The sequence below is a fragment of the Bombus vancouverensis genome, chromosome 13 (assembly GCF_051014615.1).
Source record: "Bombus vancouverensis nearcticus chromosome 13, iyBomVanc1_principal, whole genome shotgun sequence".
Taxonomy (NCBI): Eukaryota; Metazoa; Arthropoda; class Insecta; order Hymenoptera; family Apidae; genus Bombus; species Bombus vancouverensis.
The window spans coordinates 5048188-5062862 of NC_134923.1; the positions used below are offsets into that span (position 1 = coordinate 5048188).

At 33.6% G+C, this 14675-nt stretch overlaps 1 protein-coding gene across 1 annotated transcript in view; it reads right to left on the minus strand.

The window, feature by feature from the left end:
- Positions 1-2441: 2441 nt before the first annotated feature.
- Positions 2442-14675, minus strand: part of apolpp (retinoid- and fatty-acid binding glycoprotein apolipophorin) — a 46685-nt gene continuing 34451 nt past the window's right edge. Inside the window, exons 13-26 of the mRNA XM_033346903.2 lie at positions 14258-14442; positions 13594-13814; positions 11288-11861; positions 10793-11034; positions 10363-10606; positions 9829-10065; positions 9147-9280; positions 8211-8368; positions 7949-8132; positions 6687-6825; positions 4623-4811; positions 3937-4182; positions 3624-3821; positions 2442-3218 (exon numbers count right to left, since the gene is read on the minus strand). Coding sequence (XP_033202794.2) covers positions 3186-3218; positions 3624-3821; positions 3937-4182; positions 4623-4811; positions 6687-6825; positions 7949-8132; positions 8211-8368; positions 9147-9280; positions 9829-10065; positions 10363-10606; positions 10793-11034; positions 11288-11861; positions 13594-13814; positions 14258-14442 — 2984 coding nt within the window. The 3' untranslated portion in view covers positions 2442-3185. The remainder of the gene's footprint in view (positions 3219-3623; positions 3822-3936; positions 4183-4622; positions 4812-6686; positions 6826-7948; positions 8133-8210; positions 8369-9146; positions 9281-9828; positions 10066-10362; positions 10607-10792; positions 11035-11287; positions 11862-13593; positions 13815-14257; positions 14443-14675) is intronic.

The window sequence follows — 14675 nt, forward strand, 5'->3', positions numbered from 1 at the left end:
CATGTACGATTTCTTTACGATCGATTTAGTCAAAATTAGATCAGTTCGCTTTAAGAACGAAGCGTCGATTGCGATCAGTGACGTTATTGTTACGTAAATATTTAAAAAAAAGGGGAGATCGAATTTTGTAGATGAAGTTTTTTAAATCGAGATTTATTGCAAATTTGGTTTGCTCTAGGAAGAATACAGAACCTTTTTTTAGAAATTAATCGCTTACACTTTTTAAGGAGTTAGTTTTAAGAATTGTGTAATAGGTTATTTTTTGCACAAGTATATTTGCAAAGGAGCGTGGAAAAGTAAGATGAATTTTTCTGAACCTATAGAAAGTGAGTTTTTTAATGTAAGAGGAAAATACAGTTGGAAAAAATGTAATGAAGATTTGCAAATAATTCGATTTGCTATACGACGGAGCGTAAGGTTTCTCGAATTGAATCGTTGAGCAGAGTTACGCTCTAATAATCAATTTTAATGTGCACTTAGCGCATGTCTGTATATTCAACGATAAGCCTTATCATACAACGTACTTACATTGTCGCTGTTAGGGCACTGAATATTTTCTCAAAGCGCGCTTCATTGCTTTGATCAAAGTGATTTAGGGTAAGCAATTTAATCTTCGTTAATTTCGAAAGGATTCAAATTTATAAAACGAATAGATTGCGTACTAAACTAAAAATAATTCAATTGTCATCTACATTTTATTTGACATGAAAAGTAAACTTCATAATTTAGAAAGCTTCAGTGTCTTGCTATTTCGCGACGACCACTGCAAATTGAAAAATATCTTTTCTTTGGATCATCGGCATATGTAATTTGTAATAAAAAATACAAATTCAATAATTTTTAATATCTTGATAAAAGGTATTAAAATTGTACCCTTTTTCATTATCTTCGTAAATCTACCACTTACAAAGAAGAAACCTCGTGAACTAATAGCGTGAGCACCCTCAATAAGATAGAATCATTTGTACGAAGAATAAATAGATCTAGTGTAAAACATCGTTAAGAAGTGTAAAAAAGGAGGATTAGTGATTTTAATGATCGATCATGGCTAGTTTATTTTCTGCTGGCTGAAACACGTTATCGGCGGTTCCCTTATAAATTTTCAAAATTTTCTCATCGCTGACCATAAAACAGCAATTTACAAATGATTAAGGCAAACATTTTAAAAATAAGTACACCGGTTCGTCGGTGGCTCGGTTATCTGATGAACCTCCCTCATTAACCCGGCAAGGAATTTTGATTTCAAACATAGATACACACTACGCGACAAACTTAAATAGTGTGTCTGCACACTTCACTAACGTAATCGCGACGTAGCATTAGCGTAGCATTAACGTCACCGCGAAGGGGCGATATTTAAAACAGCTCTTATATCACGTAAATGTGGCAAAAAAAGAGTCGTAGCCACTGGTCGTTGCGTTTTGCAAATATAATAGAATATTTTGATATCTTTTATTAGAAGATCATTGAAATTAACCCTTAAATGCACGATGCTTCTAAATATACTGATATATTTTGAAATTTTTTATTATAATTTTGTGCCTTATAATTTTTCAAGAAGATTGGTTTCTTTAAAAAATCTTGGCGTTTCTAACGTTTCATTAAAATTTTTATAGAAGAGAGATCAATATTATAGTAGGAGTTAGCAGCAGTAAGTTGCTAGCTAACTAAGAAAAATATTTTAGGTGGCAACATCTTGGCTCAAGTTATTGTATTAACTGAAAGATTGTAAAGAAGATAAAATAATTTTCTTGTAAATAGACGCTCCGTTTATTCGTTTACGTTAATTGAATTAGATATACCACGATAATAGTGGTAGTTTCGAACACACAATGGAGCAATTAATAAATAATGTTATGTTCGATGTATTACGTTACGTTTGAAATACATCTGTGTTGTCGAATGGCAATTTTACGTGTTTAAGGGTTAGAGAGAAGTTTGAAAAGAGAAAAATACGAAGGAAAGATACATGAACTATCGAAACAAGATTCCGTACGTTGCAAGCGTGACAGTAATTATACTTGAAACTGGGTTGCGTTCAACAGATAAAATCAATGCGACGTTTTATTCGATAAATTTCGGTGGAACACGATCAATCTTAGGTTTTTGTCTCCGATTCCTCGTGATTATCTATCAGCAGGACCAGTTTTCTTTGTTTCGAAATCGTTGCTTTCGGCCAATTCGTTTTTAGCGAATTTAGCTTTCGATTTTTCACATTGGCAGTATTTTAATCACAAAAATAATCAATTTGGTCTCAACTAAAACTTTCGTAATATATGTATTTAAATAACCCTGATTATCTTAATTAGTAATTTATGCCAATATTGTACATATAAATTTTGACTTTATAGATAATAAATTATACAATACATAAACGAACTTCCTTTCGAAATTAATACATAATAGTTTAATAATGATTGTTTATTAAATAATAATCAATATTATTTCCATAGTAATTTTATTTATAATAATTTTATTTGTATGTTGGCTCAGGAATGCAGACTTTGATGAACAGAGGTTAATAAATGTCGATCATAATACATATAAGAACACTGTATGTATATTTCTCCATAAGCCACAGTATTATCTAGCACGTAAAATCGTTTTCATTCGTATCGGATAAACGGAATACGGTGGTCGGTATCGAATTCAGATTAGCCTCGAGTCGTACAGCATCGGTATCTTAATTTAATAAAGGTAAGCCGTACAAATTGTACTGTGAATCGAATCGATGTCCCATGCATTACATGGATGCGAGTATACCGCGCGTTATTCTTCGTATAATTATTCTGTTCCTTATACCTGCGTCTATTAATACCTGCGTTTACTCAGGGTAAGAAACTTATTCTCTAAGTCACGACTGATACAAGTTGAACAAATATTTAACGTCTACATATACATACATATACACGATAATTGCGAAGAAATATAAAAATAGAAGAAAAAAGAAGGGGACAATCGGCGTCCGACGAATTTTCGTCGAAGCGGATTTCGACGCAGGGAAAATGAAATCTCAGTTCTCGACAAGAATTACGTAATAATTGTGGCCTTCCCTGTCGCTGGGAAGCGCTAACGATCTTCATTCGTTTACAAATATAGAAAATACGTCTGTCGTATTATAACAAAGTAACAAACACGATACACCTAAATTAATTAGTAATGATAGTCTGCGCGAAGATTTCGCCTTAACCTGCCTTCGCTCCTCCCTTGGCGGGTCTCTGAAATACAAATACGAAAATTGGAAAAGAATTAAATTTAAGCGAAAATATTCCTTAAAAAGAAACCATATGATTACATGATACATTTCGTCGACTAAAAAATGACTCGAACAATACGAATGACTTAGATTACTTTACCAGACTAAAGGTGCACGGATACAATATAACATTTTGCAAAAATTAAATATTAATTTGTAGTATATTTCGATCTATCGTTGCTCTGAAGGCAAAATATATAAAACTCGCATGGTAGTAAACGCGTGAAAAACTTCTTACATTTACTAAAAAAGTTGAAAAACGAAGTTGAAACGTAAAAATTAAAAGTTCGAAGCAAAGTCAAACACTGAGGTTAATAATAACTTCTGTTTTTCTATTTATAGAACTCTATAAAATCGCTTTCCTCACCGGAACTTCCTTGCGGCCTATGATCTTGCACTGAGGGCGACCGACCATACCATACTGGTAGTTACATGAGCAATCTTTCTGGAGTTCTAAATTAATGAGTCCATCGACGACCCTTCTTGCCGCTACTTGGACGAATTGTTTCTTCTGGTTCGGCTTGGCTTCCAAGAAGTTGTTAGAACTGAACGCAGCACCACCAGACTACAATATGATATCAGGTAAATGTTCGATTCATTCAGCTTCCTACGTGTTTCTGTCTTTCGAAACGCTCACAAGCTATGTAATAATAGATGAGGATCACTTGTTGAACACTTACGGATACCGCAAAGTCAGCGCAGACGTCGTTGATCGCCGGTGAGAGATTGCTCTTCATGTCGGTGTTTCCGGTAAGAGGCTTCTTCTTGCTGTCAGCGAACGTGTACACGCTGTCTTGGTCGTATCCGACGATATTCTTTAGAGGTTTGCCCGAGACGAGCAGCTCTTCGGGATACGACACATGGTAGTAGGTGAGCCCCAAATCACGATATATCTTGTGACCGAGCAAAAGCCTGAGATGTTGCAACTGAAAGAGAAAACATGGTTTAAATATTATTTAATTCCACAAATCGATCAAATTCTACAGTCGAAGTACGTTCTTCTTGACGATTATTAGCAGATATTTATGCAAATACATATCTTCGAGAATATAATTAAAAAAGTAGAAAATTTGTTTTATTTAAAAAGTATCATAGGAAGCAATACACTTGTACCATGCCATATTATGTACCTTTTGTATAATATTTTACTTCCATATTTTTTATAAGCGCATAAAAATTCGCGATCTGATTATTAGGAAATTTAAATTTACATAATTATTCGCAAACAGTCTAATGATTAATGATCATAATTGAGGATTATTTTTCAATTTCTGATCGATTTTATGATGGATTATCTATTCATCAACTATATGTGTGTAGCGAACGTGTTAAACTAGCACTTAACGTCATAGAAAGTCTTACTTACCGAAATAGGGAAAGGACTCTTCTCACAAGGGTTCGCGATCACTGCGATCACAGCTTTGGCCGCACCAGGTCTGAAGGGATATCGAATCGCAGTCTCGTAAGCGTCGGTCAACTTGAATGTACCCAGCTCGACGTCCAATTTCTGGCGTAAATAATTAAGCCTCTTCTCCGTATCGCCCGTCTTTGCTTCCTAGAAATCGTTATTTTCTTGTTTACTACACATAAATCACGCCAGCTACAAAAATGTCGGGACATCCTATGAAGCGTGCTAACGTGTATCAAAAAACAAGAAACCAGAAACGAAAAAATACATAGAAATTGATTATTGTTGTTTATCGTTTATTATTTAGGTAATAGTCTCTGAGTTTTGAGGATTTCTAACTGAGAAACTGCTAACTAAGAAATTAGGGTAGTTTTTATACTTTGACACTTCTTGTTATTATAGAGACGTAGAAAATTGTCTTAGAAATCAACAATTTTAAGATATTTACAAAAATTAACTACATATATGTATATATTCTATTCTAATTATCAATACTGTTTCTATTAAATGAAATAAGAATAAATAATGTGGAACCTCGTTCCAAAAAAAAAAATTACTTTTACTGTTAATTTTTGTACATATCTTAAGGTTCACGATTGTTAAGACATGTCACCATTCCTATACATATGTTGTATAGTTAACGATATGCTTTGAAATTGCTCATACGTTCTTCAAATGCAAACGCGTTTAATAGACTTCGACTTCATTTACTAGACAGAATATTCATCGAGCAACGATCTACTATGTATTACGAATAGTTTCTGTCGTATTTATCCATGCAGATTTTCTTGTTTTTCAATCGATTTAGCGATAGTATTTTATATAACTCAGGCAACTGCTAGTAGACGTATCCAATTTTAAGTCACAACAAGGAAAATCAATTTTGAACGGTGAATCAACTTCTTGTTATTGAAAATGAATCGTATAAAACATGCGGGGCGCCGACCACGTGATTTCCACGCGCATCTAGAGAAAAAGTTAATGATGTCGGTGAATGGCGTGTAAAAAAACGATCATTACGTCGATCGGAAGTGTAATTGAACTCTTGAATGATCTTTACTGTTCGGTTCATTGCATCAGCCTCTACTCCTGCCACATGTTTCTTTAATGAGATTCGAAGCGTTCATTTGTGGAGTAAATGAAAGGATAATTCGATTTCCTTCGAGACGTTTGAAAAACGTAGCCTTTTTGATAGCTAATGATATTTTGTTGTGTATTTGGTGCCTATGAAAAATTATATTCACGATATTATAAAGTTTTTGATAAATAACTAAATGCTTCGATCAAAGAGGAATTGATCTATTGAAAAGGTACCTCTTGATTTTAATTGGATCGTTTAGCTCATTTATCGGATGTATTAAATTGCAGACGAAATAGGCGAATTTTTACTAAAACTTTCAATGAAAATAATAGAGCTTGATCATAATGCAAAACAATTATTTTACCTGATCGTTACAGGTGACTTCTTTTTGTCGATCAGGTTATTTGTTCTTTTTTACATTTGTGTCTCTCGATCTAAATCCTTTATATCAATAGCAACTTATCTGTACTTTTATTGTATTATGTAATATTAATACAGTACAAAAACTGTATTAATATTACGAACATTATACGAACATATTTTGCCTACGTTACGTCCAAGTTTACATCTCTTTAAGAAATATGCTGGAATTTTATTTGGATCTATGTTTTGTTCTAATAAACAATTTGCTGTGTTATGATAGTTAATAAAATACTAACTTGGAGTTTAAAAAATCGACTAGCTTCGAGCTTTAAATTAATGTATAATAGATATCATCGAACGGCACGTTTAATTACTAATTTCTGAAATATTGCTTTAAAGTTAGAAACAAGTTTTCCAAGCAACGCGTTCGACAGCATTTTATCCGACAACGCTACGAATCTTCCACTTAAAGTTTCGTGACGAACTTTTCAAATAACTTTGTTTATCTAATATCTTCGTTTATCGTGCCGAGAAAAGTTACTGTTTCCCTATATAATGCCTTAAAGAAGTAGAATTACCTGCCATGTAACTGCTGGTTTCTTTTCGTGGAACTTCATGTTCTTCACCTCACCGTCAATGTTGGTGTCGCCATTCAACGTATAGTGTTGTGGCCACTTCATATTCTCGCTGAATCCAATAAGTCCAATGTGTACATCTCTGTAAAATTAATTGTAAGGAAAATGGTAAACATTAATCTGGAAAAAATCGGTCAAATATAGTGAAATCTACACAAAAGGAGACAAGAAGCGTGTTCTCTAAATTTCTTTTTAATCCTTAGTTGAGACTGTGATTGAATTGTTTGAGACATTACTACATTAAGATTTAAGTACGCATATTTTTACACTTCAAAGACAAAATACATGTTAATAATATTGTTACGACCGTTCGCGGAGAGACGCGGTCGCTAGGAAAACGCGTCAGCGAGAGGCGTAAATTCTCGCTACGATTATGTTAATCGACGCCGCGAAATAGTCGTTCCCCTGTTTCGGTTAAGATAACAGAGGTGGTTTAATGAATGTAACACTGTATTAACAGGTTAACATAGAATAATATATTTTACAATAATATGATGAATATGTTACAGAAATTTGACTCGACTTTGCGATATCTCTAGATAAATTCGTTTGCTCGTCAGATTTGTCGAAGTGTCACGTTTGACTCGTCAGAAGGATCTGAACGCCCTTCGATTATTCCTTTGTCTCATTTGAAAGACTATGATCACGTATGCCTCTTTTTGTGTGAAAAACGTAACGGTCAAAAATCGACGTTTCTAGAGCTCGCTGCTTGGCGACAACAATGCTCTCGTAACAATCATATACATTGTATATGATCCGGCGGGCAGATAAGACGGTCTGCCTGCGACATTGTAGGACCGCGAGCGACGGTTAGAAAATACAGCCTGTGGTAAGCCTCGTGGCGTAACAAATATAATTTGATTTTATATTACATATCGGCATCCAATATATATTTTTAATAACCTTTGTCTAAAACAGTCTAATATTTATCGAATAATATAACTTTGGTAATTTTTGTATAGTTTCAATTTTGTAATTTTTATTACGCGGTGTTGCTTTTATAGTCTTATTATTGCATAATTAACTATAAGTAGCTATATCGTTTCTAAACTTGTTACAATATTTTATATTTATTTAACTGTGAAATTACTTGAAAAAATGCAGTTGTTTTTATGTGTATAATGCAATGAATTAGGAAATGCATATGAATCAGAAGAAGAGATTTCAAAGATTTGTTTCTATGATAAATCGAAAATCCAACTCACGTAATTCCTTGTTGTTTCAATTCCTCCCTGACCTCAGACATCAAAGGAACAATCATCTCTTTGTAGATTTTGTCGTTCGGTGTCTGTTGTTCGACTACGAAAACAATGTCAGCCTCTTTCTTCGGAACTATCACGCTGAACGTGTCGCCTACCTCGATTTCGTTTGCTCCTACCTTGCAATTCACTGAAAATAGGAGGAAAATACTTAGCTCCATTTATCTCGAACGTTTAGAGTCAATGGTACGCTTTAGAGGGAACTCACCACAAGACGCTGGAAGCTGAGTGCTCATGACGCCTTGCTCGTAACAAGCATAGTGATAAGCTGTGGCAATTATGCAAGCTCCGTTTGGTGTATTAACGGCGGTCGCATGATCGCAAGCTTCGCGATACAGTACTGGATTGACGATATTGAAGCAAGATCTATAATCATATTTTATCAAATATTAGAAAAACTTGAAATTAATATTCAATTTAATATTCATTAATTCATATTTAATATTCGATTAGATATTACAATAATATCATATTATTCAAATAAAAAAGTATAAATACGAGTGATTTGTAATATGGATGAAAAATTTGGGATTATTTATTAAATTAGAAGAAAACTTTGATTTTCTCGGTGAGAGAAATATAAAATTTTATGTTCGATATTTTCAATACGTATAGACGAGTTTTTAGATATAACTGCAAGGAAATTGTAAATTACGATAATTAATGTTAACAATCAAGGTCAAGTTACTGAACTATAGAGGAAAGATATCGTAGATTTTTTATTTTTATGCCACATGACAAAAAAGGAGAGCAACGTCACCGAAACTTAATGCAAATTTGTTAGGTTCAAAGATATAAGCGATTAAAAGGATTTTGTGAAAAAGTAAGATAACAAATTTTATGACGATCAATATTTTTGAAAGGTTCGATGAACTAAGGAAGATACATATCTTATCTTAATACTAAGTAGAAACGTCAAGTTATGTGATATAGGATTGTGTTCACACACACGAAGTATGTTTATCTTTAAAATGGAACTTGCAAACAGAAAGTAGAGTTATCACGTTTTACCCATGAGAAAGTTGTTCGTGTTATTTCGTTAAATGTTATTACTTCGAGAAGAATGTGTATCCAATTAGCAAATAATAGAAGTGGTACGAGCTTGCATAAACTTCTTTTATGTAAAAAGAAAACGTGTACGTACTTCAAAGGCGAATTGGAGCTAGTAAAGTAGTCGGTACAGATTGGAGCGTGGTTTTTGTGGTCCATTGCAGTCGCTTCTGGGCATTCACCCTTTAGCTTGTACGCGTTTCCAAATTCTGATCCACTTTCGGTGATCTAAAAATACAAAAAAGATTCGTATTTTCGAATTATATATAGAACAATTATTTCTATTATTTAATTATCCACACACGAAACAAACATAAATGAAGAGAAATCTAATTTTATCCTGTCCTAAATGGATCAGATTATTGTCGTTCTATTTAAAATGAATATATATTCTTTACATACTAACTACATAATAATTCTTAAAAATTAGTTTCAAACTAGATAATAATTTTTAAAGATTCTGGTAATTTCCTAATGATTTCTCAGATTTACTTAAATTTTAATAATTATCCTGATACGTATGAACGAAAGTGTATCCTTCGTGTTGCTTTTTTTACACAAATTTTGTAGCCTAATCGTCGGTAATTCCAGTGCGAAAAAATCTGTATCTCGTTAACTCTTTTCGAAAATGTACCTCACGAATGGAAGCGTTACCCTTTAAAGATCGAACGATACTCCGGTTGGAGCGTGAGCTTTGGTGCCCGTACGGTTTCCACGAGTATCCATTTCCACGAACTCAGAAGCTCTTTAGAGACTTCGTGATACAAGACACATACCTTTCCGGAGGGCAGAGTAAAATCATCGTATGGCTCGTTGTTGCCATCGCCAAGGATTCCACGGAGTTTACCCAAGTAGAAGCCAGAAACATGGACGACGCAAATCATAGGTGATTTGTTGGAGCATGTAACTCGGACACCATAATCGGACTTGATGTTGCTGAATGGTGGGAAGAGATAAGCGTGCAGATTCTTCGTGCTCGTTGGGAACTCGGCCGGTTTGTTGTTCATCAGGATCTGAATGAACAGTCACGCTTGTATTCAAATGTCACAGATAATACAGATTTATTATTAATTGATACTTTTAATATGATTCGACTATAAACTCAAAAGGAAATTAAAAGGAGAAAATTAACCTTACGAAGAAATTGGATAAAAGTGGAACTCTTTGAATTTTAGGCTATTAGCTAATAACAGTTCAACTCTAATTTTAGATATTTTTAAGCAATTTCGCTCAACTTTCCTTTTTGCAAACGATTTCATATATTACCATAAATTACGAATCATTTGTCAGAAGAAAATTTTCTCACTTACGTTTCCATTGCTCTTGAGGGTGATGCTCTCTTTCAGCTCGGTAACCGTGATGCTGACCAGATTTCCTTCATTGAAGTTTGCTATGACAGAGAAATTTCCATCCTGCATATCTTGTGCTAGAACATAAGTGCAGGTACCCGGCAAGCTCAAATGACGTCCATCAAACGTGAAGAAGTGTCCTCCATGAGTGACGACTCCTGATTTGCTGAAGGGTGGTATGAGATCTTTTAGATGAGCGGTCGGCCTAAATGACAAACGAACATTTTTGTAATTCTATTTGTCCGTGTCAATTTTCAAATTACAGTTGTCAAAAAATGCTGTTTTAACTCTCAAGTATGAGCGTTGTTTCCATCCTTCCAATGTGGACGATATAGAAAGAATAGAGCGAGACATTTAAACGTTTTACAAGATCGTTTATCAAGTTATTTACCTGTAAGCGCGATACAGATCCAAAGGCGTTGGTAGCTCTCTGTTACGTAAGAGATTCACAACAGAGGATTGGATGGCGGAAATGCCTGGGAGTCTGGACAAAAGAGTGAAATCGAGTGGTTGGACTTGAACGAAAGAGAACAAGTTGCCCCACGAAGACTGTTTTTGCAACAGAGTCAGAACTGATTGAATTGCGGACGAGAGTTGCGAGTAGATCTTCTTCAGTTCGTTCGCCTCGTCGACCTGTAACAGTTTTGCCAATTCTTCTTTGATTTGTCAAAATTAATACTTTCATTGGTTTCATGAGATTATTATTATAACATGGAATTTACGTTATGAATTAATCTAATTACGTATTCATAGATAACGACAACAGTCTAGATCTAGAAGATCAACGGTCTAGAAGAGTGTAAACTTATTGGACGACTTAATAGATGCGATTTCTTCTGAATATCAAATCTATCAAATTTGCATATGTATGCTCGAGGAAACATACCTTCTCTCGTTTGATATGCTTGAAAACATACTGGCAAATGCTGTCGACAAGATGCTGTAATTCCGCAGTAGGTAGAATACTCTTTGTGACCCTGCACAGCTCTTCGATCGGAACCAGAATAGTTTGCGGTATCTCAAAGTTCTTCAGATCTTCCAATTTCTCCTTCAGCACTTCGTAAACAGGCAGGGCCTTCAGTTCGTTCATCAGCAAAGTATAGAATTCTTCGACGCTTCGTTTGGCCTGTTCCAATGCTATCAATACAACCTTCGCGGAGTCTTGAACTATTCCAGAGACTAAACCTATGGTATCATTTATTTCCTTTTGATGCTGATTTATCAAGTCAAGAACCGCGTTAAGATAAATATTGGCGAGTTTTGCCAAGGTCTCGAGGATATCCATAGCTTGATGGAATATCTTTTCGTATGATTGTTTCAATTTAGGACAAATCGACTTAATGGCTTCCTTTAGGTTGGCCGTTATGTTGGTTAATTGTTCTTGAAGTTTATTCAGACCTTTCGCAATTTCTTTCATCATCTCCGTGATAGCTGTCACAAGGACGCCAAAGTATTTGTTCCTTGAAGAGAATGAACGTTTTTAAACATTTCACGTAATCCTTAATTTGCCTTCTTATTCTAACATTGGAACTATCGATCTTTAATATCTATTTAAATATATCATATAGTAGTTGATTGGAATTAAAGCAGTATAATGAAAATTCCCTAATGCGTGTAATCATATTTCTGTCGCAAGGAAAGCAAGCATTTTGATATCGTTAAAAACACTCGCATGTTTATAGTAATTGCAAAGATAAAAAGTCTCATACCAGTCATTTTGGTTTGATAGATCCTAGCACTAATTAGGGATAAATTTTCGAAACACGAAACTTTCTACTATTTTTGTGATTCGAGACTCAGGTAAATGACAATCTTTATAAATAACTTAGGTGAATGTTGTAATTATATGAATTTAGTTCTGTTCAACTAATAACGATGCAATTAAGTTCGTGTTTTGAGACTTTAGACTTATTTTAATTACTATAATTTTTCCAATAAAGAATTTTTTGATAAAAATTTAACAGTTTAGAAAGTAAGGAAGAAAGAAATAAACGTTCCAGATTTTGAGCTTTAAGTTCAGTTTCGAGTTTCAAACTCTGGTTTTGACCTATTTTTAGTTAAAAGTTTCCTAATATTCTAATATGGACGTTATCTTTATACATAATATAGATCTATATAGATTCTAATATAGAATACTATAATGTATATATGTACATACACGATGTCCCAGGATATTGCAGCGAAATGGTACCAGCATATTCTATGAGTGAAAATATGAAAAAGATGTCATGTAAACATAAGCTCACGAATGCTTTGTTAAAATGTTATAATAGAAATACGAAATAACAGTGAATTATATTTTTTTTCGATATAATGGTTAAACAAATTATCACTTATGGAAGATCAATTGGGAAGTTTCAAAAGTAATTCCAAAGTTTACTAGATAAGAATTAACATAAAGAATTTGTAATATGTTCGATAAAATTATAGGAAATCAATAAGAAATTTGTAATATAATAAATTCTGTATTTACAAGGCAATATCCTGAAATGGAACTAAATATCGCCGATTCATCTTTATGTTTTAACCAAAACCAAAAACCAATCCGTTGTTATATTCGTATTTTTATTATAATTTTTTATATTTAAGCATTTATGAGTCTATGCTTAGTGTACTCTTTTCTTAACTTTACTCTTTTCTTAATTTTATTCATAGAGTATACTAGCACTGTTTGGTGACTATTGTAGTATATATTACATAGTAGGTAATATAATACTATATAATACATAGTTTATAATGTTTTCTAAATAAACAAATACTTCGCTTGGTATGGACTAGACAAACACAATAGTATCATTTCAATTTGTTTTATATATATTTTTACTAGTAAATAATTTTGTCCACCTAATGAAAGTTTCACTGTTATCAATTTCAATATACAAGATATCTCATTCAAAATAGTCTAAACTAACTTTTCTCTACATATATTACACATTTATTAAAGAACATCGGTAAGTTTAAAAGAAGGGAAAAATTATTTGATAACGATTACCGTGATACTGTTTAAATGACTTCACGTAATCTAAACTATATTTAACTATATTTAAAATATATTTAAATTATATTTTTCCAATAGTTTCTGTATCATCACAAGTTAGTACAGAATACGATTAAGTGTCTATTTTATGCGCAATATCCTTTGGCTCATGTTAAATGTCACTATAGGAAATAGAATCTCGTAAGAATACTCACAAGGTAGCCTGGATTTCTTTGATGCTCTCGTCAGCATTGAGTTCGTCCTTTATTTTGTTCAGTTCTGTTTGATAATAATCTAAAAGTGGCTTCATATTTGGTTGCGCCTTCTTCAGATGTTCGATGAAGTCTGTGCCTTCTGCTTTCACTTGGTTCAATGCGTAGTCGTCGACGTCTTTTAATTTCTTTACAAGCTCGAGAATCTTATTTTTATTAATTTCCTGTAAAAAGTCAAATCAACGTAGATAGCGAACATTTATGGGATAATTTTACGATGTGTGATCGATCGTATTAACAATTTAATGATGATCAGACTATGGATGTTAATGGAAATTCTTATTTCTAGAGAAATGAAACACGTAAGCAGCGATTTGTTTTATCCATCAAATTTAATAGCTAGTGTCTTTTCTTAGGATATTTTCTATATTTTTGTATGTTATACGCATTTTGCGCATTTCTTCATATTTAAATGCATAAACATCAGTGGTGTTTACTTGTCATTTATCTCTGTAGAGACAACAATTCGCTCTTACGAAGAACGCAAACATTACTTGATCAAAGAATCGCAGAATCACAATAATATAATAAAGATCCCTATCGTCATTATCGAACTCTAGTAAATTGCCCTAACTCAATTTATCGCTGGACAATCAAGTTTACTTACCACTAACTCGGCAACATTTTCTTTGTTGAAACCAAAATCGGGTTTCAGGAATTGTTTCTCGTCCAAATGAACCAAACCGTGGAATAGCTCCTTCTTCGCCCCATTTATGATAGCATTCCCATGGATCTCCGCCAATTGACCAAGAACAACTTGTCCGTTGACGCTAAATTTGACCTTAGGGTTACCTGAAATTAATGCATTCAAAATGAACACACATTGAGATGAACTTTCTAACGTCGACATAAATTTTTTGACAAATTTTTATGAGTTCGATAATTTTGCGTTCTGTAAATCTGAAACGACTTGAAAACGTGTATGCAACTGCAGGGCATCCTGACTGGTTTGCTTGCCTCGCGTACTTTAAGTTACGGTTCGAAGTAACTCGAGCGAGGTAGCTATCGGGTCAGGCACTGTTCGT